Source organism: Netta rufina (assembly GCF_964035555.1).
Source record: "Netta rufina genome assembly, chromosome: 1".
Classification (NCBI taxonomy): domain Eukaryota; kingdom Metazoa; phylum Chordata; class Aves; order Anseriformes; family Anatidae; genus Netta; species Netta rufina.
This window is the reverse complement of record NC_140123.1, coordinates 147,800,451-147,828,334: the sequence shown is the minus strand read 5'-3', so window position 1 is coordinate 147,828,334 and position 27,884 is coordinate 147,800,451. Positions and strand designations below refer to the sequence as shown.

At 40.9% G+C, this 27,884-nt stretch overlaps 1 protein-coding gene across 1 annotated transcript in view; it reads right to left on the bottom strand.

The window, feature by feature from the left end:
- TBXAS1 (thromboxane A synthase 1) overlaps positions 1–27,884 on the bottom strand; it is a gene marked incomplete at its 3' end in the record, with an annotated part of 227,332 nt that overhangs the window by 94,998 nt on the left and 104,450 nt on the right. The window contains exon 5 of the mRNA XM_084281641.1: positions 4,906–5,022. Within this exon, the coding sequence (XP_084137767.1) occupies positions 4,906–5,022 (117 nt within the window). The remainder of the gene's footprint in view (positions 1–4,905; positions 5,023–27,884) is intronic.

Genomic DNA, 27,884 nt, shown 5'->3' with positions numbered 1-27,884 from the left:
TCTTGGTGGGTAAACAAACCCCAGCTGCTCTGTGTTCAGATTGGCTGAGAGTAACAGGATGAAGAAAAATCTAAACAATATGGTCCCTGTAAATATTTGATCTGCCAGTTATCTAATAGCAAGAGTAGCCCAGAGTCCAAATTTCTTTCTTTTGCCAAAGGAGAGCATTTGGGGTTAGGGTTTTCATGATGCCAGGGGCTTTGCCGTATAAATCCTGCCAATTTGCTATTTGGCACATAACAACAATTAGTTTCCGATTCTGCATATGCATGGTGCATGGGGATGTTTGCACTGTTCAAAGACATCGGAGTCACATTCCTCTAGTTAGATGTGGACCTCAGTATTTACCAGGATTATTCCCCTTATTCTTAGCATCCAAGAAGTCTGGATTGTATTCACTGTAGACAGTCACACCAGAAAGTTTTACTGTTCACACGTAGTACAGCAAGGTCATGGCAGGCCTATTGTCCCATAAATGGGATGGAATATAAGGAAAGAAGAAGGAAAAAATGACACAACCCCAGCATAAGAATCTCTTTTGCTACAGATACCAAGTCACTAAAACCAGGAAAAGAGCAGAGGTGTGTTTCCATCATCTCACAGTGGGGCTCTGCTACTCAGGGCCACAACTTACCAAAGAGAGCAATTCGAGCAGACACTGACTCGTGGCTCTAGGATATGCACATTTCACATATCAGCTCTTAAGTTAGTGATTTGCATCATCTCAGGTGAGTGCACTTGCTTTGCTGAATAGCAATTGCAGCTTGCAGAGACTCTTCCAAAATGCCTCTGACCACTGTGCAAGAGTAGAGTAGAAAGAAAATCAAGGAAATCTCAACAGCTGCACTGACAGATCCTATGTCCTAGTGGGATCTGGAAGATCTACGTGCCTGAGACTGACACCAGAGGATTTTCTTGCGCTGTTCTGTCAACTTATCACAAGTTCTGCTTTCTGTCTCCCTTTGTTTGAAAAAAAAATGCCGTAACACAAACTCCACTTCACAGGTTATTTAGGACAATGCTACATTGTGTTGCACTCTCTTCTTTAATTTTTGTGTTCTGTTTTGTTTTAATGGTTAGTTAATGGAGGAGAGGATTCCCAGCATACTGATAGGAGATGACAAGAGTACTGCAGCACCATCAGAATAAATAAAAATCAATGGGTTTTCTGCTGGTGCTGGCTGTAAAAGAGAGCCAAGCTATTTATCAAGTCTGACATGGGGTCCAGAACTGCAGGATCATCACAAGCACCACAGCAAAAAGGGGAGAAGCTAAATAAGAAACACTAAATAGGGAATCAAGATCAGTACAGCACGATCACTAACATTTCAGCTCATTTCAATATATAATAGCTGAAGAGAGCATGACAGGAACACAGAGAACTGCATCTTTTACTTGAGAACCTCCAGCTATATTACTTCACAAATTCCTCATGCATTACACCTTGGATCAACTTTCAGTGGTTGGTAATATTCCCATTTAACAGATGAAAGATGTTTCACGTAGAGAGAATTTAGGCAGCTTCTACCAGATCACACTGAGGCAGTCAGGGGCAAAGCTGGAAGTGAAACTTGGTTCTCCTGCTTCCTCTCTCACATTTCTCATTCTCAGTGCTCCCATAGCAATGGGACAGCTTATTATCAGATCTGCTACCAACCCCAGTGGCATCTCATGGGGGATGAGACTACTAACTCTTACTGCAGGATCAAGCCTAAAAGTCTGTTGACTTACGCTATGTTCACCATTACCGTAGTTGAATTTACCTTTATCTGGATCCAAAGCTTCCTTCAGCTGGAGTGGACTGCTTTATTAATCTTTGCATACACATTTGAAAAAGAAAATTAAAAGAAGGGGAACAGAGAGTATGGAACTCTATATAAAACAAAACAAAACAAAACAAAATAACAGTGTGGCAGAGCACAGCTTTTAAAGTGAGCAGTTGAGGGTACAGAGAGCAAAACCAGAAGATGCTAGAAAATTCTTAAAGAATGTTAGGGAATCAATTCTCTTCATGCAAGCAGCAATGACTGCACTGGCTCCCCAATAGCTCTATAACCTCTGGTTTCAATTAATTGCTCATAACTTTGCAAACTTCTGGGATCAACTTTTCCTCATTTGGTGACCAGCTCTTGGAAACAATTGCCAAACTAAAGTGAAATTCCTCATGCTTAGTGAACTTCTCAGTGACACTACACCAATACCACTGAGACAAAAGCACAAAGCACACTTCCACCCCCAGCCACAGCAGCTAGATGTCTCTGTGGGGCATTACAGTTCAAATCCTAGCAAATATATATCATCTTCCTTGGGATTTGTCCCATAGCAGTCAGCTCAAAGAGTGGATGACCAGCTTCTCGTTATTGCTAGTACTGAAGCTGTCTTTCAGTCTCATAGTAGATTCTTGTGTTTCAGAAATGGAGATATCAGGAGTCTGTATCCAACTCTGCACATCATTTGTCTGAAGGGATTGCTATGGGGAGCACAAAGAGTTGTTAACATTTATAGCTCTGTCACAGGCTAATAGCTCCCAGTTCTCTCAGAGCATCCAGATAGACAAGTCTATGTTCAGAGCAGAGCTGGGAGCTGCAGCACTCAGGGGGAACCATTCTCCAGAGCAACTCTGGTATTATGTGAAGGCAAAGTAGACATCCAGGGTGAACACGGTGGTAAGAAGATTGTAATGGTTTTATCTGATTGTTTTTTCCAAAGTTCAGATCTCTGTGGCAAAGGAATTGGTGTCCTAGGAGAAGAAATAAGGTATGTGCCTAGCAGTGTTTATAAATATGTATCAAACAACAAACCCAGGTTCTTATGCAACAAATTCATAGCAAAAATAACTCATTTGTAATTCCTTTGGGTTAGAGAGGAAGAGTTTATTAAAAACAATATGACTTCTACATAATCGTGAATACTCTGTAGTATGGCCAATACTAGAACACAATATTTCCATTTCCATGCTGCAGAGGTTCTGACAGAGTACTAAATATGGGAGAGTTAAAAAGTGGGATCATAATTAATGAGCATTGATTTCCTTTGAGAAGTGTTGGTATGGCTTCTAAATTAAGCAACAGCAAGAGAAGCATATGAGCGAGGAGTTAAGTTGCATTAACTTCAAATCCCAGGACTATTCATCTATTTGGGTTGAAAGTGAAATGCAAGGCTGAGGTGTACATCCATTCAAAAGAGGTTCTTAAGCTAACACAAATTTATTGCTGGCATTTTTCTGTGCAGGGACAGAGAGTCTTCTGGTGAAGACATGAGACTGGAATGAAGTCGGACCTTTTAGAGAGACCCTTTTCTCCTTTTTTTCCCACTTTCTGTAGACTTCGGAGGAGAAAATTACCATTTCTGCGTAACACGGAGCCTGCACCCCTTGTACAGAGTTTGGAAGAGGCAGCACAGGGAAAGCTGACCATCGAGCTAAAACCAAAGGTTGCAATTTCCACATATGAGCTGGGTGCAAGGTGCTGGCTGGACCACCATTTTACTTTCTACCCCCATTTCCTCCGGCCCTGCAGCTCCGCCACCAAGCAGCGCAAAGCGAGCAATGGGACTTCTTCAACACGAGTCAAACCCTGCAAACCTGCCTCTGCCAAGCCCCAAAGCAGGACGCACGGGGCCTCTCCCCGCTCATCCTCACCTCGCTGTGCCGGTGCCGGCAGAGGTTGCTCTGCGCAAATGGAGGGGAGCGCGGCTTTATCTTTTGTTACTTCTACAGCAAAGAGCCGAAGCCGGGAGCCGCGCTTTGCCGATGACCTGCAGTAAGGCGGATTAATTTCAGCTCGGGAAATGCAGAGCTCCCCTCTCCCGCCACACCATTAGCGACTAATCGCCTGAATATTTAAAAATCCTCGCGTCTATAAAACCCGGCGATGGAGCCGGTGACAGAGCAAATGTCGAGGCGCATAACCAATGGCACTGTCAGTTGTGATTAATCAGCATCTCCAGCAGGCTTGCGGCCAATTAGAATTTACCATAATGAGGAGGTGACAGCCGGCGTTGCTAAGCGACCGCTGTCTATAGAGCTGAGAGAGCCAGACACATTTAGATGTTACTGTGGATTTCGACAGCGGCATGTCAAAACAACACAGGCGTCTGCCCAGTGGAAAATTTTACAGCCGAGGACTGGGCACCAGAGTGAGGCATGCTTCCCTTTCAGAATAAAATACATAAAGGAAGAGGTGGTGGTTTGTTGGTTATTATTATTTTTTTTCCTCTCCCTTGAAAGGCGACTTTAAGCAGTCAATCATTTATCTGAGTTTAATTAAGAGATATCGTGTTGCTGGAATAGAACTTTGGTACTGGGTAATGGGTTCCCATGGTTAAGGAAATGCTGAGACATTTATAGGAAATTAGCAGCAGGTCAGCATGGAGACATTTATTTTCAGTCAGAGGTATTTATCTGGCAATGACATTCTGTTCCAGTGACTTATTTTATTATATGAAAGGATTAAAGAATAAAAGAAGGAGGGGGGAAGGAGATGGAGAAATGAAAATAGACTGACAGCAGTTCCTGCGTTAACGTGAGAGCTGCTGACTCTGCAAATAATGAAAAGCTATGCTCCAGTTGGGAGCAATAACCTTTTCTGTACTTTAGCTTACTCCTGAAAGGGCTGGGGTAAGGCTCTTTTCTGACTTTGCTACACTTTTATGGACAAACTGGCTTATACAGAGAAAGACAGAGGATCATATCTTCAGATTAGCTATTCTGATTTACACCAGTCTGTGAGCTGAACCACATTCTACACATGCTCTACTGGACATGCTACTAAGATCTAAGTAAACTGGCAAAGAGTAGCAGATTTTTTAAGCTATCCTTAATATGGAGCTATATAAGTAGATGCTAGCACAAAAGAAATCAATTATGTCTTCTAAATCAGGAAAGCAACACTGCCTACAGCTTACCTCTTTCAGTTTGGTCTCACTGAAGGCTGGGGTCAGCACACTCCGGACATATTTCCATCTGTCATCACGAAGACAAAGGATGCTGTCGAGCATTGGCTTGGAAATCAAGTTCGGCTTCTAAGTCAAAAGAAAACATAGTTCGCTTTTAACACAAATGCAAGTAGAGTTACTTGAGTCTCTGGAACTTGGTAAGACTGGCCATGAATTGCATTGCGTCTGTGTCCCATAGTGAGAGAGGTTCAAATAAGTCCTGAACGCCAAGCCAAACACAGATGAGGCTAGAGAAAAATTCCCTTTTGCTGCTTGCATTCCCTCTTGGGCTTGTAAAAGCCCTGGGTCAGTCCACCAGCTCCTTACTCAGATTGTTCTGGTTCTGTCGTTTCTGATGCTCTCCTGTGATTTCCAGCTCTTCTTTGCTGAACCCTGGTTTCTTTTCTCCCTTTCTAAGGTGACTAGCAAGAGGGCTTGTCAACACTCCTTCTCTGTGTGACATGAGTGACAACGCACCGCACGCGGGTGTCGGTGGGGGACACGATTTCTGGTGACAGCTGGTATGTCAGACTGTTACATGCATTTTTGAAGTCTTCAGAAAATATGTTGATTAGAAAGCAAGTTCCAGTCCTTACTCTGCCTGTAAGGAACACGCTCAGAGAGTTTTGCCCAGCTAAGATGTGCTGGCTTGGGACTATTACAGCTTCAGCACTTGGTCAAACATAGTAGTAGTTTAAAGCACTGCCCCAAGAGGTTCTGTACCAAGATGACTGCTATGATTTACTAAATTTTAAGAAATCCCTTTCTGTAGAATAGTGATATTCACCAAGGATTAAAAAAAAAAAAAAAAAAAAAAAAGATTTTCTGAGAGAGAGAGAGAGAGAGAGGAAGCATGTCAGAAAACAACACAATTACATCTAGAAGCAGCCTCAGGAAATGCCCCTCCCCACAGCAAAGTGTACTACAACTTATATTATTGCCAGAGGATATTTTCCTAATTGTTCTTGAAGGCATCCAAAGATGGAGATTCAATAAACTCGCCAGGCAAACCATTCCAGTGCTGGATTACTCTTAACATGGCAGCTGGAACTTATGGTCTTTAGCAGTAGTGTTAACAGGGACAGAGAAAATGGGTTATTCTCTGCCTTTCTCCAGCAGCTCATATTGAAGATTATAACAATCACTAACCACGTTGCTGCTATTTACCCCCAATAACACCACTTCACTCAATACATACTTATCAGTCATGCTTTTTGGAACCATTTGTTCAGTCTCATTTCTCTCCTTTGCATACTCTTCTATGCAATTTACATCTTTCTCAAGGTATAGCGTACTGTGACTTGACATGTTACTCCAGCCAAGGAAGGATTTTTTTTCTTATGTCCTGCAGTATATATTCCTCTCTATTCACCCCAGAATGCTACATACCACAGCATAACATTGTTGACTCATATCCTGGCTTGTGGTTTACTGTAACTCAGACTTTTTTTCCTGAATAATTGCTCCCTAGGAAGTTATTCCCCAACCTTTATCTACAAAGTTTGTTACTCCTAAGAGTGGTATATAGAACATGTCCCTGTTGAAATGTGACTGTTCATTTCATGATTACTTCTCTGAATGATCGTGTCTACTTTGAATTGTAGCCCTTTCTTTCATATTGCCTTCCCAGCTTAGTGCCCTCTGTATATTGCTATCACACTCAATGCCACCGCCATCTAAACCATTAAGAAAAATACTGAACAGCACTTGCAAAGCAGCCACCTCTGGGATCCCCCTGGCTAATGCCTCCATTCTGACAGTGGATCATCCCTAAACACTTTCCAAGTCTTCTTCAATCAGTATTTCATGTATCGTACAACCATTTCCTCCAGACAAACCATCCTAAAATTGGTGGGTGGGGATAAGAGATGTACACCACAACATAGATATCAGGCTGTAGAGAAATACTTGTGCATGTGAGATCTGGCACCCAGACACCTGCCCACCTACCTAGGGCAGTGGTGGCAGTACATTCCCCCCATATTAACAGCAGTAGCAAAGTTCCTATATTTTCCTAGGAAAGACCCAAGCAAAACAAAAAAAAAAACATATGTTGACTTTCCCAATGTCATCCATTGATCCATTTCACCCTCTAACATTTTCCTCAGTCATCCCTTTATTACGAATGTACATAAAGAACTAGTTCTTACCACCTGTTACTCACCTGGATACCTACATTTCATTTTCTTCCTTGAGACTTTTGATATTATTGTCCCTATATGCTCTTCTTTTATCCTTATTCCTGGAACTCTGACCTACTTCCCACTTTGTAAAAAAAGCCCCTCTTCTCTTTATAGGCAATGAAATGATCATGATTTAGCTGCACTGGTCTTCTATTGAACATCCTTAACTTTCCTCCATACAGGAACAGTTTGCACTTAATATCTTTTCTTTAAGAAGCTGCCAGCTTTCCTTAACACCTTTTTCCTCCACACTTGCCAGGAATCTTGCTACACTGCATAAGCTTCTAAAGTGCATAAGTTCATTTTGTATTGTAAGCAGGCTAATGGATAGTTTTAAATACTCAGCAACACCACCCAGTGTAGTAAACTAATGTCACTGAGCTGACGCTACAGACCAGCTTTGAGCAAAGATGAACTGTTTGCAAGTAGAAGAGTATGCAACAGGAAATTAGGCTGAAGGAAGACACTAAGTCAAGTACTCTCATCAGATAACTACTGTGAGATAAAATATGGGTGCATTTTTAATGTACACATAGAACTTCCTACTTCATGCAAAAAATAGGGAAAATTTGGGACAGGCTGTCAAAGCTGAAGTGGTTTGGACTGTTTTCTCTGAGTATTTTCTTTAAGCAAATGATCTGTTTTCTAACTTGTCAGTGGGTATCTGTTTTAAGGATCAGAGGTGCAGTTACAGAGACCATCACTCACTAGAGCTCTGTCACATTTGTTACAGATATTCAAAGGCATTGTAGGGTCAGAAGAGAGAGCCTCCAGATTACAGAAAGGAACATTATCCTTGAAGAAAGCACTGAATGCAAGCCTCTGCCCCACACTTTTTACATAATGTTAGAGAAGCCCTTTACACTAAATTTTGGGTCAGCAGGCCACTAAATAAGTATTCCTCATTTCTTTAGTTTAAATCCCAGAAGCCCAGATTACAGAGTCCCTGAGCATTTACTGATGCCACTGAAATCAACAACAGAGAACATGACTTGATCACACAAAATACATTGGTCCAAAAAATTAGGTCATCACAGCGGGTCCCTCAAATTAGCAAACACTCTTGGACATGCACTTCAACCACCAGCCTTCTCTCCTGATTTATTAAGTAGAGATATCACATCACCTCTTCTGAACTGCCACTGTTACATTAGCATTTTTGAGGCACTCAGAAACTACAGTGAAAGAACAGAATAACAATTCCCACAAGGAAATGACGGATTTGTCTTGTAAACAAGGTTTGAATAGTACACAGAAAAAAAAATAAAAAATAAAAGATCAAAAAAATTATAGGGCAACACTTGGAAAAGTATTTTGCATCCACTTCTAAATTGAAGGCTGCCCAATCTGTGCACTCTATAAGACAAATCTCCTCTGGAAGACAAGGCTCCACTTAGATAATAACAGATGATGGGATATAAATCTGACTGCATTTGACTTGAAGGCAAAACCCCTTCCTAAAACCAAACACTTACCCTAAAAAATGCTCCTAATTGCATAAAGACTGTATATAGTGCATTCACAGAAAGGGGCCCTGTTACTGAATGGAAAGCCTGTTAAGTATAATGCTTTAACTATGACACTAACCATAGCATTGCCTTTTTAGCACTCTACTTCATGTCAGCAATGCTCACTTAGCATATTTTTGGAGTGTATAACATTATACATATTTAAGCACTGCAAGGAAAGGGAGACAATTTTGGACTGAAATTGTTTTACTCTGTCTCTTTAAACTGGAAACACAAAAAGATGTTTGTGTTTATTGGAATAGCATCAGTGTGACTGACAGTGTATAGCAGACTTCATTTACCAGTTTTTCTTATCATTTCTGCAAACGCTTTCCTTCTAATTGCATAACCTATGTTGCAGGTTCATATAGCGGGAATGAAAATGAATTTGGTATGAGAATCTGCCTGAAGTATCTTAGTGAAAGATGAAGTGTCACCTCGCTCTGAATGGACAAAGTACTAGCTGTTTCTGAGAACTCTTGATCCCACAAAAATCATTAAAATAAATTACCATGGAAGGCAGCTGAAATATTTTCAGGGGTGGGATTTTGGTTTTTAGGCAAGGAAGGAGGTTGCTTTTAAGTCAAATGCAATCAGATTCATATTCCACCCGGCATTATCTAAATACCCAACAACAGCTCTGTGCTTCCTTCTCCTGTGCAATCAACCATTACTGACCGTGGTACAGTAATGCTGCATGAAAACTACTGGCAGCATGGTAATCCGCCACAGCACACCTGCACAGTGCTACTGAATTCCCACAATCACACACACGTCATGAGAAATAACAAAGCAAATTGGAGGAGTTTCCTTCTAAACAGATTCTTGAAAGACCGGTGCCTTTAAAACGGAAAGCAAATGTTTGCAGATGAGCAGCATCTTTGCTACTGACGCAAGAATTCCCTCCCCATTAAACTGTTCCTTAGGCTGACCCTTCAGACCCACTTATTGGCTTGTTCGTCCCCAAGTCAATTTGGCTTGCTGTGTATTACTAAATAATTCAAGCCAGCAACTATTCTCTGGCTCCGAGGGCAAGTGGTACAGCACGCCTCCTGTCCCCAAGGTTAAATCATTTTCCCAAAGAGAATGGCCACATCCAAACTGCTTACTGGGAGCAGCACATGTTAATCTCCTGAACTGTGCCCGGACTGTGCCTGGGGAAGGACTCATCAATACAATACAAAACAGTGCTAAGAACTGCATCAGTATGGACGTCTGTAGGACCTACTCATGCACTAGTATATTGGCACGGTTGTTTTTGTTTTCAGGATTATAACTATAGCCTTGTGAGTGTGATTCAAAAGTCATTTTCTCCTTTTCTGAGTTTGTCACTCACAAGCCAGTCTGAATCACTGGGAGCCAGCAATGACTGCCTGAAGCAGCAGGAAGGGTGGCAGCACCATGATGATCCCTCAGAAACCTTCTCAGCTTTTTTCTTTGGATAGAAAAATAAGGAATGAAGTTTGCCACCAGCAGAAGAAGGTTAACTCAGCCATGCACTCTTAAAATATCCTGAAGAAGTGAAGCTTCAAAAGGACCAAACGGGCATCTCTGAAGATCCTTAAGAACCTACTAGCTCCAAAGCCTAATATATAAACCATTCACCTCTGTAGAAACAGCTGCTCATTTACTCCATGGGCTTTGACAACATGGCATGAAATTAAAGTCTGCAAAATGGGATCTCAGAAACTTTGTCTTAACTTTGTCTTAACCATAATTTAGTGTTCCCAGGTTAAAAAACAACCAAAAATGACCCACTTCTGCTGGAATCAACCCTCAGCACTGAAACCCAGGTAAGATTCAGAAAATGAACAAGGCTGTAGAGAACCCAAAATCCCAAATCCTAACAGGAAATCCAACATTAATTCTGGCATTAGTCAAATGCCAGAATTTACCTAGCAAATACCATTTGCCTTCATGCAAGTATTCAGCTTTCTCCTAGCCCTGTAAATGGAATCCCACACCCACACTATTTTGAAAATCTAGCCCTGGTAACAACCCTACAGCTCATGCCGACAAGAGCCATCTTCTCCTCTCACCTCCAGCCTTTGTTCATGGCCACTGCAGTGTCCAGAGATAAATCCAGATGTAGCCCCCCCTGAGTCCCCCCTTTTCCTTCTTTGGGACAATTCTGAGGTGTGTTCCCAATGCAAGGTCTAATCCTCAGACGTGCCATGCAGTGTCTGTCATAGCTGTAGGAGTGATGGGGTTGGGCTTTCTCTCCCTGTGTGAGCTACAGACAGCAGGGCTGCCACACCAGTAGGCTGGTTTGTTCATCTTTTTATTTTCAAGGAGGGTTGCTGTCCTTCTCTTCCTAAACGCACACTTGTGATCAGGTAATGCCACCCTGCTTAAGAAATTGCATTTTCAATTTGAGTTTAACAAGATAACAGAGAGAAGGCTAGTACCACGAAGACAAGTCTCTATCCCCACCCCTCAGAAATGAATTATTTGTAAAATTTTTTCATAGGATTACTTCTTCAGCCCTGCTTGCACTTGACTGACAGGTCACCACCACCAGTTCAACCAGCAGGTGGAACCAGTAAGCCCATGAACTACTCAGACAGTGTTTCATCCAGGCAGTGGCAGTGGCATGACACTTCAGGAACAACACAGCACCTCCTCTTAAAAAAATAAATAAATCATCATTATAACTAAAAAAATGTATATGAAACACAACAAAAATAAATATCTAAGTGTTGCATTATGAAAATGGGATTGCAGAAGATGCCTCCATATATTAGCTTAAAATTTTCCCCCTGGTAAACTGATATGCTTTTAAACTTGCTTGGAGATTTGTAAGAAGAAAATCCTGCTTGGCTCTCTCTGCATTCATGACATTGAAAAATATATCTATCGTGTAGTGACTGCTGATTGCACCAGGAGGAGAGCACTGTGTTACATGCTATTAAAAAAAAAAAAAAAAAAAAAAAAAAAAAAGCAAAAGCAGAGTGGGTTTTTGTCATATACTCTGGTTCATTATCACTTCCATCTATGAGGTTCCTGCTTACACGGACATAACAGGCATCCATAACTTTTCACAAACCATCACATTTTCTCATAGCTGGAGAAGGACTCAGCTCCCCTCACAAAGGCCACAGCCTTCATGGAGGGCAAAGGCCTGGCACTGCCCACTAAGCACTGTGCCCCCGAGCAGGAGACAATCGGGTCCCTCCCACCCCTCTGCTCTGTCTGCAGGGGTCTTTCCACCCGTATCACAGCAGCAGTGGTTGCTACACACAGGTGTAGTGTCTCCCCAGGTAGACTCACTCTTCACTTGCCTTTCCTGAACTCTCTCTGTAAGTCCTCAGAAGCCACACATCACACACTGTGGCATGTGGGTGACTGAACTCAGTCCCTTCTTGCCCACTACAGTTGAGCACACACACACACAAATTTTCCCCAAAGCCCTCCCAGACCGTCATTATCTCTACTGAAAGTCTATTGCACTATTTCCCCCCCTTATTAAAGTCCATTTAAAACTAGCCCAAGTTTAGTATCTCTGATTTAGGAGGTCACTTTATGGTTGAAGAAGAAAAAAAATCTCACCAAACTAACTCCAGCAAGTTTGTATTGCTTTGTACTTTCATAAAAGCGTCTAGTACACTTATTAAGCTTAATTTGAAACCAACATGCTTGCTGAGAAGGGAAGGAAATATCCACGTATTATGTATTTATTAGGCTTTTAGGTTCTCCTTGGTCATTAAATGACTTCAAAAGAGTGTTACAAGGTAGAATTGGTTGCAGTGATTGCAGCAATTGTCTCCACTCTACTGTACAGATTAGACTATACAAAAAAGCATCTCTGAGCCCGTTCCTTTGTTGTCAAGTTAGGATTTTCAACAACTGACTAATGGCTACTGTTCATCATTACTCATTGGAAAAATGGCACAGCCAAGACCAGCTTACAAGTAAATACTGGCATTTTTCCTTTCTGTGGCAAGCTGCCTGGAAACATCTGTTCTTGTCTTTGCAAACATTCTCTTAAGTCATGGTTTTGTCAATAGAAACCAAAGCGAGTCATTGCTATGAGGCAAATATAACCATTCGTAAATGCTAAAATAAACACATACGGCCTCCTGCAGCCTGACCTAGACTGGTGCAAGACACACATCATTCCATATGTTGATGTAAACAAGACCAAAATTAAGTCCACACCTTCATCTGTTTGCATATGAGGAGCAGTTTGGATATTTGGGGTCAAAACAGTCAAAAAAGTATTTACTGTTAATTAATTAGGAGTTTTGATACTACAAACAAATTCAGGTTGTGCTAGAGAACCTGTGTTCTATACTCAGTTTCTGCTGTGCTGAGAAACATTTTTAAAGCATAGCGTTTAAATCTTTAAATCTACTTTCCAGGTGACGTAACTGGACTATTTAGTGTTGGATAAAGTCATAAGATTATTAAAAGCCTCTCTGTTTATGCAGAATTTTCCTAGAGGAAAGGTTGAGGACCAAAAGTTTCCTTTTACAGATTGTAAGGTGAACTGGGAGAAAAATAGCTCCCACTGCAGCAGATATATTCCCATGTTTTCAATCATTAGCATGCAGAGAAATTGCAGGTGATGCCCACAAGAAGCCAAGCTAGATCTCTGTTACACAGAAACATTATATTCTATAATCTGCTCATTCAGAAACATCTTTCTATAATCTGCTTATTGAAGGACATCTCTGCAGAACCTCTGGAGATTCTGGAGAATACTAAGGCAGATTTTAAATACTACCCAACCTCCCAGTACTTGTCCTCTAGGCTGCTGACACCTGTCAAAAGCCTTAGGTCTGTGGTTAGATACCTCAGAACTGCCTTCACCAAAGCTGAGCACAGAGTTGTCCAAGCTGCTGTGACAGCAATGCAAGAAGAGTCCTACACTTCCATGGGGCCTTGCCACCTCCCTCCTGATTGACATCACAGCACAGTGGGGTCCAGAAGAGAGGCCACTACAGCTGTGCTCAGGGGTTACCCCCTTTCTTTGACCTGAAATGTGAAGGAAGTCATGATGGTGACTCACTTACACATCATCGCTGAGGGAACTCAACTCACACACAGGAGAAAAAGTTGCAATTCCTTCCTGTGGGTAGAGATGGGAAGAAAGGTAAAGAAATAAGAATAATGAAGAAGGAATGAACCATCACAGCAGGAGGACAGGTGAGGGGAAGGTGTGGGGAGGGATACTATTCCTAAACCCTCCTGTCCTTCCCAGGGAATACTTAGGAGTGAACTGAGACTGGAATTAGAGCATTCATTCCCCTTGTGAAAAGGGCTTCAGTCTCAGTTCCTCTCCAAGGTCTGTTTATACAAAAACTATCGTGAGATAAAGGTTCACGAATAATATTTTGCAGTGGTATCTGAAACCTTGGCCTCTGTGATCAGCAATATTTTGTAGCAGTATCTGAAACCTTGGCCTCCCTGATTCAGATGACTGCCCTATGAGGTTGAGGAGGTGTGCTGACTTCTCCACCAGAAATGCCAAGGACTGAACAGAAAAGGGAATTGCTTCCACACAGAGTGCTACAAGTGCATCTTCCCCAAGAATCACCTATAGGTTGCTACGTAGGGCACTTCCCAGGGAGATATGAGTGCCTTGCCACAATTTCCAGCAGATAAAAGCATGAAAGCCTTTTTCTTGCACTCTGGGCACCTCCCCTTGCACAAAAGGAGACGTGTTGTTGCCTTCTCTTGCAACTCAAAGGAATTTGTTTGCCGCTATTTTTTTTCAGAGCCTGAACCACCAGGCAGTTTCAAAGCATACCTGTGAGGTCCAGCATCATGTTCATAGGTCTCCTAGGCTGGACACAAAACAGGTCTCAAAACTGCTAAGCAGTTTAGCACCTAAGTTTTTCTGACTAAGCTGAGAAGAAGAATTGCAGGTGTCTAAGAAACCTCAGTGATGAAACTGCCAGCCCCAAGGGACTCAAGGCACTTCCAGGCATTAGGTATGGCCCAGCGAGGGTTTTAGGGATCTATATCTTCAGTGTAAGCTCCCTGAATCGGACTAAAATGCTTAAGAATTTCTGATTGCTGACAGAGCCAAGCTAGCCAGGTGAAGGGGAGCCTTACCAGTGGCTTACTTTAAAAATATTACTCTTAGGAAAAACTTTTCTTCAGAGCACAGTATATACAAAAATGTCACTTTTTTACTCACTTTGTATTTTATTGACAATTTTGGTTTGAAGTCTTTCACTGAAAAGAAATATAGAAAGAAAAATATAAATAATATATATAATACAACAATATATATATTTTTATATAGAAATAAACTGGCCAGTCCAGCTTAAAATCTCAGAGCACCGAGAAACAATAAAACATGTGAGTAAGCAGTAGATAACGTCTAAAACCCGAGAGTCCTTTTGAAGGGCTTCTGTTGGTCTTCTAAATTCCCATATAGCACCTAAAAGCTGTTGCCCAATTTCACATTTCCTATAAGACAACACCCTGATATACAGAATATACTTCAGTCTCATTTACTTATTTTGAAACAGAACATCTTCAGATTGAAGAGCTCCAATTCATGCAAAACAAATGCAGAAAATTATTCTATTTTTTTCCTCGATGCCAAAATGAAAATTCGAAAACAATGTCAAACAAAGCAAATAAAAGGTTGCATGCAAAGACTCTTACATGACTTTCAAAAATGCAAATGGGTTCAAGATGCTATTTAAATCAAACTACTGGAAAAAAGGGGCTAGTAGAAGTTAAAAATGTGGATGTAACCTACAGCTCCACAAGTCCAAAAGCCATTGACAGTCAAAGTTAGGGGGCTATGCTAGAGGAAATACCACTCAACACTTGCTATGTTCTTGTGCTCTTGCTCTGAGCATCTGCTGCTAGTCAGAGGCAGAGCACTCTCTGGCCAAATATGATTCTTTTTATCTTAGATTTCCTTTGAAAAGTTGTTCAGAAAGAAAACTCCAGGTCAGCTGTAATGGCAGCACGACAAGCTGTCAACAAATCACATTTGCAATATCCGCTTAGCTGAAGAATTTGAATTCCCTGCCTGCCACTTCACAATTGTTTCTAATTACATTAAGTGAATATTTACACATCAGGGGAAAAAACAAACTTCGTATATTAAGATCTCCACATCTATCTGTCAAAACACTAATGCATTTTCCTGATAGTAGTAGCTGCTTTAGCTCCTCGTTTATTTGTCCCTCAAGAAGAGCTGAGCTATAAAACTTTGTAAGTAGTTGCACAGCACAGTTCCAGGATTTTATCTTCCCAGATTTCACATTTGTTATTATTTCTTAGGATTTTTTCTAAATTGATTGAAACCAAACTCATTAAAGCATGTAAAAACATGCTTGTATGAAATAGCTTTTTTTTATTATTATTTGACACTCACATTAATTTGAAGACATTGACAATTAAGTGTTTGTCACAAGATAATTTCAACAAATAAAGTCCTACTGTGTACGGATAATACCACAGGACCTACAGACTTATCATGAGTTGCCTGGAGCTCTCAGTTTCACTAGAACAGCCTCACTTCACAACCAACCTGTAACCAGACTGCTCTTCATATCACTCGTGTTTGATTTCTTCAAGGAGAGGAGTTAAAACGCTCCTCTGAGTATCAGCAAGTACCTTGTTCAAAATAAATTAACAGTATCAGCTACTTTCACGTTCCTAAGCATATTAGCTTGTGATAGCAAGCAGTGTGGATTATGAAGCATAAAGCACGTCACTGTACCTTGTAATCTGAAGAGTTCTAGGACAAGATAGAATTAAGCAAACAAACAAGCAACAATAAAACAAAACAAATAAACAAAACAGATTGGAGACCCCATCCCGGAGGTCACTGATCCTTTTCCTGCAAACCAAGACACCTCCTGTGCATGGAGGGCTGTTCCAGCATCTCATTGTTTCAGTTTTACTGTATTCCCTCCGTGACATGAAACTAGAGAGGTCAGCTGGATGCTGAACTCTCCTTTCCCTAAGTTGCCCTGCCCGCCATTTACTTGCCCCCAAAACCAGCGCTAGCATTTCAGAGTTGGACATGCTGGAAACTCAGCAAATGCACAACAGGACAGAAAAGTGTCTGCAATTCAGATTCCCTTTTATCAAGTGCCCAGAGAAGGAACAAGTGCCAGCCCTCAGAGGGAAACACCTGCAACCTTTCACTGAGTATTAACCTCAGAATAGCTGGGCACATGTATAAAGGCAGGTGACTTGCACAGAGCTTGCCACAGCCCTGCCTGCTGAGAGCAACACAGTTCTTCCTCCAGAAAGGAGAAAAAAGGCCTCACTCTCCAGAAGCCCACATGTCAGTGAGGTTGCCAGGCTATGCATACTGTGTGCTCCATGCCTGACCACACACCCCAATGCTTCTGCCATTTATCTGCCCCTGCACGTCCAAGCATGGCTTTACTGGGGGGCGGGAGAAGGGGAAGAGAAGGGGCTGCCGTTTCCAGCCACCAGTGCTGGCTGGTGCAGCGTGTGCTCCCACATCACACGGACTGATCTGGCATCTGCACAGCTGCTTCTCCACATCTAAGGTCAGTGCTGAATCCCCCCCAGTATCCAACAGCCTGATAAATTAAAGGGATCTCGAAACTGAAAACAAAATACAATAATAACCCTCTGCAACATGTCTCAAACCCTGGTACAACTTTTACTTAGAATAAATCTTAACCCTGGGACCAGCCTAAGATCTTAGAGCCAAAACTGCCTGTGCACTGCCAACATAGTATAAAAGCCACCACGAGCACCAAGGGAATAGCTGAAAGAAGTGAGGAAATGAGAGCTGCCCCACTGGACCGCTGAGGAGGGAAAAACCAAGGCTGTGCCATCCAGCAGCCAGGGCATCCAGGGAACATTTGCCTTGACACGGTCAAACACCAGCGAGGGAAGAGGTGTTTGATCCAAAAATTGACATCAAACATTAAACAAAATAAAACCAGAGCTAGTTAGAAATGCTTATAGCTGCATGGTTGAGAGAAACTGGAAATACTGCAAAATCAATTTGCTTTTCCAGGGTTTTGGGAAGAAAAATGGAGAAAAGTTCCAACAAAATATCTTGCTATATATGGTTTTGGAACAAGATAACGTTACTTTGCAAACTGAAACGGCCATGAGTTTTCATTAAAAGTTTTAACTGAAACAAAATATTCCAATTAACTTTTATTATTATTATTATTTGAGCTTTTGACTCTTCTAAATCAGCCACAATATGCAACTTTCCCACATTGCCCTCAATGCTTTCTGAGATTTGATAAGGAAATGTTAGGTATACATATATTTTTTAATTCTTATCATTGGCAATATAGTATGCCATATATCCAAACTGCAGTCAAGTCAGTTTATACTAGGATGAAAAAAATGTTGTGAAAGGTTTTAATGTCATAAATATATAACATTATATATATATATATATATATAAATCTTTCATGTGAAATGAATCAGTCACAAAGTCAGGATTCTCAGCCTTTAGGCATCCAGCTCACGTGACAACTTGTAGAAGAAGTTAGTGATCTGTAGAGCCCTGTCACCAGAGAGCGATACTTGCAAGTGAGTTTCCTCAGTCTTTAATAGTTTTTATTGAGTCTATGTTTACTGAGATTCTTCGGGGGCTTATAAACTTAAGCAGTTTGGTCAGATTTTCAAAGTGTTTTTTTTATATCCAGCCCTTACACCAGAGGGATCAAAGCCAAAGTCAAAGAAAAGGACATTGTGTTTATTTTTCCCCACAGTGGATAAATAGCCCTATCTTTTCCCTAGGTCTCTGTTCCAAAATACCAAGACCATTTTGACTGAAACCTTCTAAATGGAAAATATTAATTGAAGGAGTTAAAGTCTGATAAACTCCTGAAAGGTAAACATTAGAATGGAACAGAGTGGGCAAAGTTAATTATAGATATCACCTCTGCCTCCGCTACTATACAGCTTCTTTGGAAACTGATGAAATACTGGAGTGAGTCCTGATTACATTAAAACGTGACTGAAGGTCAACGACTGGTTAAACTGGGATGCTTCTGAGCCATTGCTAAATTATTCAGAATTATTTTAGGAAACCTGCATAAAAAGTGCAAGAGTGCAGTTTTAGCTTCATCTAAATGCGCATACGGAAAATGGAAAGGGAAATGGTGAAACTGTCCTTTGCAATTGCCTTGAAAAGGGAAAAAAGAATATCTCATGCATCTCAAACTTACAAATAACCTGGCAGAGGAGAACAGTGCAAGATGGTTCTTATTTTTACAACTTAGTTCCCCAAATCATTTTTGCAAGAGCAGGCATGAAAGGAAAAGAAGAATGGCACACATTCTGGTAACAAATGCAGTTATTTTACTATTGCTTAGCACCTGTGAGAGGAGATGGACAGGAGTAAATAATTAACGATGACTAACAATCCTTTTCTTTTGCTTCAGGACAGCTGTTTCCTGATCCATGTGTATGCCTGTTGCTGTATACGTGTCCGTATGTCTAAATGAAGTCTCCTTTAGCTATCACTGAGCTTTCAGAAAGATGTGAATCAGTGGCCAGCAGTGCCCAAAGCAGCGAGCACTTGTTACACTGGAGATCAGGGAGCAAGCCATGCAGTGTGAAGACTTGAAATTTACATCCCTCCTCTTCTTTTCTCTTAAGTGTGGTGAATTGAAAGCCCACAAACAGCGACTGTCCAGGCAAGTGCTCTGCAACTTTCCTCAGTCGTGACCAGGAGCACCGTGTATACAGCCCTGAGCTTCACCTGCACCCCACACTGCAGCGTGTTCCCTTCCTAAGGTTCAGACCAGCCAACTATTTGCTGTCGACTATTTACAACAAAAGGTGCCAAGGTACGTGGCTGCTATATAAACAAAGAAGAATTCGCACTAGAAACTAAAATAAGCCCTGCCGACTCATTTTTCACTTATGATCCATAAGATTTATAGCTGCAACATGTTGTCAGTGGTAAGGAGTGCATCATCTCTAAATGCCCTTTCCCATGGAGGTTTTAGTCTTGAAGAATGAACTTAAAATTGCATGTGATCACAAACAAACAAAACCCAAAGGATGGCAAAAATCTTTTGCCCAGACCAAAGCTACTGGAGTTAACCGTGAGGTAATTTCATAAAGATCAGAAGAGAACTTTCCAGGCTATCGTCAGGGAAACACTGAAAAAACAGCGGCATCAATTTAAGATGTCAGTACCCTATCAGCGGTTCACCACTCCCCATCTATTGAGGATTACCACTGTCACAACGGAGCTGGTGGAGAGCCCATGTGAGCTCTCATCGTCTGCTTGAGCACCAAGTCAGCTTGCATGTCTCTGAAAAAGTCTGCACTGATACATAAACTAAGATGGATTAGCTTCTGTGCTGAACCAGATGAGGAATGCTCACATGATCCATTTTATAGGTCTTGCTATGGGAATGGGAAGTCCAGCTGAGACATGTTAAAAGAATGTGTTATCATTGTGTTAGATAAGAGTATTACCACAATCTTAATATATATATATATATACAAGAAAGAAAAAACAAAAAAGCATCAAGCCCTTCATATGTTCAAGTTTAAATATAAATGTAAAGACAGGTGAATGGATTAAGCAATCTGAAGGGATGACTAAAGAGCGAATTATTCTCAAATTATTTTTGAGATGACTTACTTTCAAACTACTTAAAATGAAAAGCAGAGGCTTCCAAGGATTAGTATAATAATGCCCACCTGTATCACATTAACTCTCACTGAACAGGAATGAACTTCACCTACAGACACACAAGTCCTCCTATCGTATTCTAAACAGAAAGTAGATCCATTGAAAAAAAAATCCACCTGCTCATATCCCATTAGAGAAAGGGTACAACAGTGGTGGTAAGCTGATTCATAGTCAGCAGACCCATTCGGAGAAATGATGCCCAGGTCATTCTCTGGCACTGGAAGTCACCACAGTGCTGGTTGCTGGAGACTGGGTGGAAAAGCCGGAAGGAAGATGAATGTAATTGTTTGCCTTGTTATTATGCTGGATCTGTGGCTTCTGCTGCTGGCCACCTTTGAGAAGAGGATGCTCAGCTAGGCTACATAGATCTCAGGCACAGTATATGGGAACCATTCAAGCTATCACAATTTTCCGGGTCACATCTGATCCAATGCTCAGTGCTGAACTTTGAGGCTTCTAGGTAGGTGCATGGAAATCAGTTCTCTGGGCAGAAATTAAGGGACATGACACTCTATTGTATATCAAGAATAGAGGAAAGAGAGAAAACTGCAAACAATGAAACTGATCTGCTACTGACAAATAATAGTTTCAGAAGTCAGAAGTGACAGACTGCAAAAGCGATGTTATTGGAGTAACTAAGTTTAAAGAAACAAAAAAATCTGCACAGCATATGCCCAAAGAAGTAGGATAAGGTGACTTTCCCTTAAAAATATAATAATAATAATAATAATAATAATAATAATAATAATAATAATAATAATAATAATAATAATAATATAATAATAAATCAACAACAGAAAACAAAGGTGGGGACCAGCAATACAAACACAAGCTGCATCTCCTCTGCACACATACACCTACTCATAGCAGCCAGCTAAGGACAAGGTTAGATGAGGAATCATAGGATCACAGCATGGTTTGGGCTGGAAGAGACCTTAAAGATAATCTAACTCCAACCCCCCTGCCATGGGCAGGGACACCTCCCACTAGGTCAGGTTGCTCAAAGCAATGCTGTATCTAACCAGGAAAATCTATTTATCAGCCTTAAGATTTCACATATTTTATCCAGCAATAAAATGTGTTCTTTAAATAAGGAACAGAGCCCTGGGAACAGATAGTCCCTCCCTGTCTATAACTGTTGTTTGTCTTAGGACTTGCAGTATGAAAGCAAAGTGCCACAAAACCAGTAAATAAATAGCCAATGTGAGTTTGATGAAAGATTGGCTCTGAAGACTGCTTTTGGCCTGAATAGAAAGATATGCTTTCATCCTGTTTTGACTATACTCATACGTTTACCTAACATAATTGGATGTAGTTAATATTGCAGGAGCCTTCAAGCAGTGCACATTTCCCTCATTAGTGGGTTTAAAGCCTTAATGATATCTCCTGTGCTGCAGAAAAGCCCAATGTAGGCTTTAAAAGTGATTGGCAAGTTTCAACAGGAGAAAAACTGGGGGGAAGGGAAGGAAAAACCTAATAAAACTGATCTTGGCTTATTCAGTCATTTAAAATAGGAAATTTGTGGAGTGAGAGGAAAAAACAAGGTGGGCTTAAATAAACCAATAAAGATGATTTCAAAAGTTGCACTTGCTGTAACTCAAAGAAACACATGAAAGAACAAGGGAGTGGGTGGAAAGAGGGGCTCTCCCTTCACATACCTGCCACATGCTAAAGACACACATACTCAGTCTTACACAAATGCTTCCTGACATAAACAAGTGCATAGGCATAGTGTTGTCAAATCAGCATCTTCCAACACCTGCAGCAAAACCACCTTTTTGTAGTTTCATTATGCAGCTTTCTTTTTTTTTTTTCTCTCTTTTTCTTTAAGTCTCAATAGACTTGGCAGGGAAGCCTTGCATCTAAGAAACAGAATGTCACAATATACTATTAACTAAATACATGCAAAGGGTTCAGGTTTTTGTTGTTTGTTTTGTTTTGTTTTTTGTTATTGACTAATTTTGACCATTTTCCAGGAACAGAAATTTCACAGGCTGGTTTAGTTTCAAAAGAAGCGTAATTATGTACAGCTGTATTCAGTATTTCTTAACTGCCTTGAACAATCAGTGAAAGGGAGATTTGCACACATTATCAGCCACTATCATTAGTGCTCTAAAGTACGTAATCCATCTGGTGTTCTGGTGTCTACCTAGGAGCAGGTATTGAACCAACGATGGCTGCACTATAAAAGCAGAAAGAAAGAGCATTAAAAACAAACAAAACAACACAGCAACCCCAGTCATTTCTCCATGCCATATTGTCCTTGTGTTTGTTTCCCCCAATGGTTTTCCAAATCATTTTCTATGTATAGGCGTGGAGAGTGGAGAATTAAAAATGTAAATTTCATCAACGTTCAGTTTTGCAGCCTTCATAAAGGAAGAGGTATCAGGATACCATGGTGATGGGAGCACTGCAGCCCATTAATAAACCAGGGAAAGACTCAGGGATAGATTAAAATACTTAGACCCATGCTGAAAAATAACTCATATTACAACAAACCCTGCAAAAAAATAAAATGACTGTCCATCTCAACAGCAGCCGTGGTCTCAACCTACTGATTCATCATATCCTGATGGGGGGCAAGGGAAGATGAAACTTGTTTTTAAGCCTTTCAGTCTCCTTACAGTCAATTGCATTGCTTTTATATTGCTGAGGTTTATGGCCCATGGCATCTGAAAGCAGACAACCCATGTCCTTCTTTATTCTGAAAAAGAGCTGCCATACACAGAAGTAGAAAGTTTTTATTCCAGTATTCCATCTGCGTGCAACCCATCTGTTCCCACCATCTCTACTAGCCCTTCGCACAGAAGGGATCAGCCATTTTTCTTTGCTATCTTACCTGGAAATATGACCAACTTTAGTGTTCACTTCCTCAATCAAACATTCATAAATCTTAAGCAAACATGATCTACCTTGGTCACTAAGCTATTATTTTAAGTCTATATAGGGAAATATCCTACATACATTAGCCTCCCTGGAGGTATTTAAGAGACGTGTGGACATGGTGCCTAGGGACATGGTTCAGTGGTGCAATTGGTAGAGTTAGGTGGATGGTTGGACTCGATGATCTTATGGGTTTTTTCAAACCTAAATGCTTCTATGATTCTGTATAATGATTCTACATTAACTACAGTCAGCATTTTTAAATTGCTTTCTAGTAAGCTGTTCTGTGAGAGCCTGAACTATTGTTTTCAGAATCTTCCCTAAAGCTTTAGGCACCTGTCATTACCAAACACTTAAACATATGAGAAGAGACTGTTTGACCGCCTCACCAAGAGAGGTGCAGAAGGACATAGGCTCCAGTTTAAGGGAACATCCTTATTCTGGACAGACTATTAATAAAAATACTTAGGTAAATATTCACTCATGGCCCGCTGAATTAAATGAGACAAGTATATGCATGTATAAGGAAGTAAATGGTAACATTTTTTTTATGACTAGCAGTCCATAGGCAAACTCCAGGTGTTCAAGGTAAGTATGAGCTTTCCAACCTTGCAGGACAGATTTCACTTCCTATTCTGAATCAGATTTACAAAAGAAAAATGACAAAGTTCAGAGAAGATAATCCTCAATATACAGAGTCAATTGAACCTGTTAATACTATATTTGCTACTTTTTTTAGTACTTCAAAACAGTTACTTGAAAAAAGAAAAAAGCAAACTTTCAAATAAAACTCTTCCTTCTATTTCTGAAGCTACTTAAAAAAAAAAAAGTCTTCCTAAAAAAAAAAAAAAAAAAGGAAGAGATAGAAAAGAGTACAACAATTGGAATTAACCAAAAAAATCAAAACCCAACAATCGTTGCCATCAGTTCCAAAGCACTCACATTCACTAATGGCAATGTTCAGCTGGAAATTCCCAACACGCTCTTTTACATTTGTTAAGGTGACAAAGCACTTCCTAAATGATTTGTCCTTGTGAACACAGGAATTCTACAGCAAAGCCAAAAACTGAGCTCAGAGCTCCTAAATCCCCACCTAGAGCCTTAATCACAAAACCAGACTTCACCTCACTGGGATTCCGAGCATCAGGTGGTTCCCAGAGCACAGCCTACTAATACGTTAAGTTTTTCTTTAAGGATAACTGAAGCCAAAATCTGATTAATTTTACAGTCAATAGCAGCAATCATTTGACAACATTAGTTTTGTGCTATTAGCTGCAACAGATGGGGAATAAGGGGTAATTTATTGTGCATGCATAAAAAGACATACACAGCCTGAAAGAAATGACCCTCTCAATATTTATTATTTTAATTTTTAAAGTGTCTATAGCGAGCATATGCACTCCTACTTTAAAACATTTAAACAAAACTGGATTTAATCACTTAGAAAAATTAACTAGTAAGCTCTGAAAGCAAGAAGAGGAAAGAAAAAAGAAATACAGAATTAAATGCTATTTTACAAAGTAAAGGAGAAGGCAAAATAGTTATACACACATTGACCAGGCTAGAAAGGTACACCAGTATGGCTAGAAGATAGCCACAGAGGCATGCTAGGGAAGGAAAGTGGATATTTCATTGCAGTTGTTGAGCCCAGGAGCTCCAGCCCCAGCAAACCCTTTTGAGAACCACCAGGTCAGAACAGGGGTAAGAGCCTTTGCCCAGCTCCCTGGCAGACACCAACACTGAAAAAATCTGTCAGGCATCTGGGCTCACATGGCTGTACAACAGCACCCAGAGATATGCAGTCAAACAAATTAATATTAAACAGTTAAGTGCTATACAGCCAAACACGTTCCCTCCTAGCATAATTCCCTTTCTATAATCATGCTGTACCAGCCAAGATTTCAAACCAACGATGATCTAGCAGCTGTAGAAAACCGCTAGGCAAAAAAGTACATCTTAATAAATTCACTGCTTGGACACCTTTTCACTTATCCTCGTAAGGCACAGAGCGATTTTTGGAAGCACTGAATATTCTCAGCTCAATGAGACTGAGCCTTATTGTATATGTGGCAGGATCGACACTTGCTTCAATTTGTCCTACAAAGGGAGGGAGGGAGAAGAGAAAATTGCAGCTCTGTCACAAAGAGCTGCGCGTTCAAGGCACGGCCTGCCATCGGGTGGGATGGCTTTGCTGCATCATGAACCGAACTCTCACCGTGGCACTGGAGGAGGCACATTTTGTGATGTTCCTGTAACATGGCTTGGCACAACTGAGGTCTGCAAGGCTGTAGCGAGGACTGGAGTTTCAGCATTTCCTCAAAGTGCAAAGAAACCCCAAATCAAATACGTGTGCATCCATACACATCCAGAAATACGTACAAATATGTGTGCACACGCAGCAGTAACAACAATTCTGAGACAGAAGCCTTATGCCGGTCACTTTGCATGTCCTATGCGAACCTGACAAAAAACAGGATGAAACAAGATGAAGGAATAGAAAAATAAAGAAATATATTGAAAAAGACTGGGATGATAAGTAAACCTAAAGCCCTTTTACTCCTTCTCTCCACTCCCTCAAAGAGCAGCTTGCCTCTAACTAAAAATTGCAATCCGATTATTAGCACACACCGGAACATCACTTGTGTACAATACCATCCCACTGAACACTCATTCAAAGCGTGGTAAACTGAAGCTCTCATGACATATTTCAACATTTTTTTTTCTCTTGTTTAAATTGTCTGCATCATTTCCCAAATACTGACTTTCCCACCATCACAGTGTGTGTGTGTGTCTGTGCTGCTCCAAACCAAGCGCCCATGTGAAGGTGAGCCCCTGGCAAAGTATGCTCATCGGCTGTTTACAGATTGAGTTTATTACACTTTGCAACAACAATTTGGAAATAAACTAAGAAATTCACATGAGATGATGATGATGACACTGACACAACAGGAAGACATTTAATTTCAAGAAAAGAAACATTTCTAAACCAAACAACCACGGGTACAGGGTCAAGACAGCACACATACACATTTCTGGCAACAATACGCAACTTTTCGCTAACTATTTTTGTATGACTTGTCTCCAGATGAATATATGAGTGGGTTTATTTTTCAAAACAAAACCCGTATTTGTCAGAGAGGAACTGAAGACGCAAGCCCAGCCTGTAAGCTGGATCAGACCTTGCGTTTGGATACACGACTGCATGGCCACTGTTTACGCAATGCCAGCACATCGGCCGGGCTGCTGCGCACTGCAGTGCGTGCGCTCTGAGAACCAAGGCAGAATGACTCCGGTAAGATCTTGCTCAAGACACGCCAATGACCCTGCACTTGAAAAAGGCCAAGAACACACACACACACACACACAGTCAGTTCCTGAGGCACCACACTGAGCTGTTTCAAGCCAGTCATGCATCCAAGCCCTGCTCTGGAGATGAATAATTCCTATCAGCCAGTGCGGGGTCGTCTGAAGTTAATGGCAGTCTGCTGATTCACACTGGCTGAGGCCCTGGCCCAAAATTCACAGAATCACAGATGGCTGAGATTGGAAGGGACCTCTGGAGGGCATCTTGTATCAAATTTGGATAGACCTTTTGACAGAGCAATGTACACAGACACTTTTCTTGCTGGTACTCTGTCCCCAAGCTAGAGAGCAGAAAGATCAGCTGATGTGCGGCTATATCAGCCATCCTGCACCATCCTATCTGGCAACTGGTTTGTTTGTTTAACGCCACAGGTAGGCCTGGAGCTTTACAGATTTAACAAAATAAGGATGAAGCCAACAGCTTAAGTGTAACTGGCAATTTCTATCTGTGAAGAGAACAACTGTGTCCCGCATGGATGAATTAGGAGTGGAAAAGGGGAAGGACAAACAGAAGTGAAAAGAAAAGGAGCTTGGGCAACCCTCTTTTCCTTCAAGAGGGATACAAAGAATTTGTACTGCCATGTTATCTCAACTTTCTTGCTAGCTTTTTGTTATTTTTCCTACTTCATTATTATTTGTTATTATCCCATTGTTACTTTTTCCACTGTAACAGCAAAACTTCTAATGAAAAAACGGTGCTGTTCTCTTAGAGCTACTGGAATTGGTGCAGATTTGTGTATTTAAAAACATCGCCCTCCTCCAGTGGGTTGGCACACATTTAAGGATTTGGTCTGGATCAACTACTAGTTTCCACTTGTGATAGCCACATGAATTCTGGCAGAACACTGACTCCAGCAGCCCGACAAACCTCAACTGGCCAGTGCTTACCTTCGCCTTAGAGATCACTGATCCACATTTTTGGTCTGCAGCTTTGAGGAAAATCCTCATTTATATTAGATACCAGGTAATCTCCTCTTCAGATTGCTCCATCCTAACATTCGGCTCTTATGTTTTTAAATGTACGCTTCAATGATTCTAAAATACTAATTCAGAAAGAATCTTTCATTGCAGAAATTAAAAACAATCTGAAAACAGATTATGTATCATTATCCTGCCTGGCAGAATGCAACAAGCATCATAAACTTGTCTCACACGCAACACAGTAATGCAGCTAAAAAGGGTAAAGAACGTTCCTAGTGCTTTTAAAAGAAAACTTCTATTCAAGAAACGACTTACCACGGCTGTGAGAAGAAGGTATCATTTACTGCAGCACAGCCCTGCCTAGGATTCTGGCTGAGGTTTCCATGGTTAACCTAAATTAAAATCAATTCCATATTTTTTGGCAGAAGGTCTATAAGCTAATTTTCATCTTTTCTT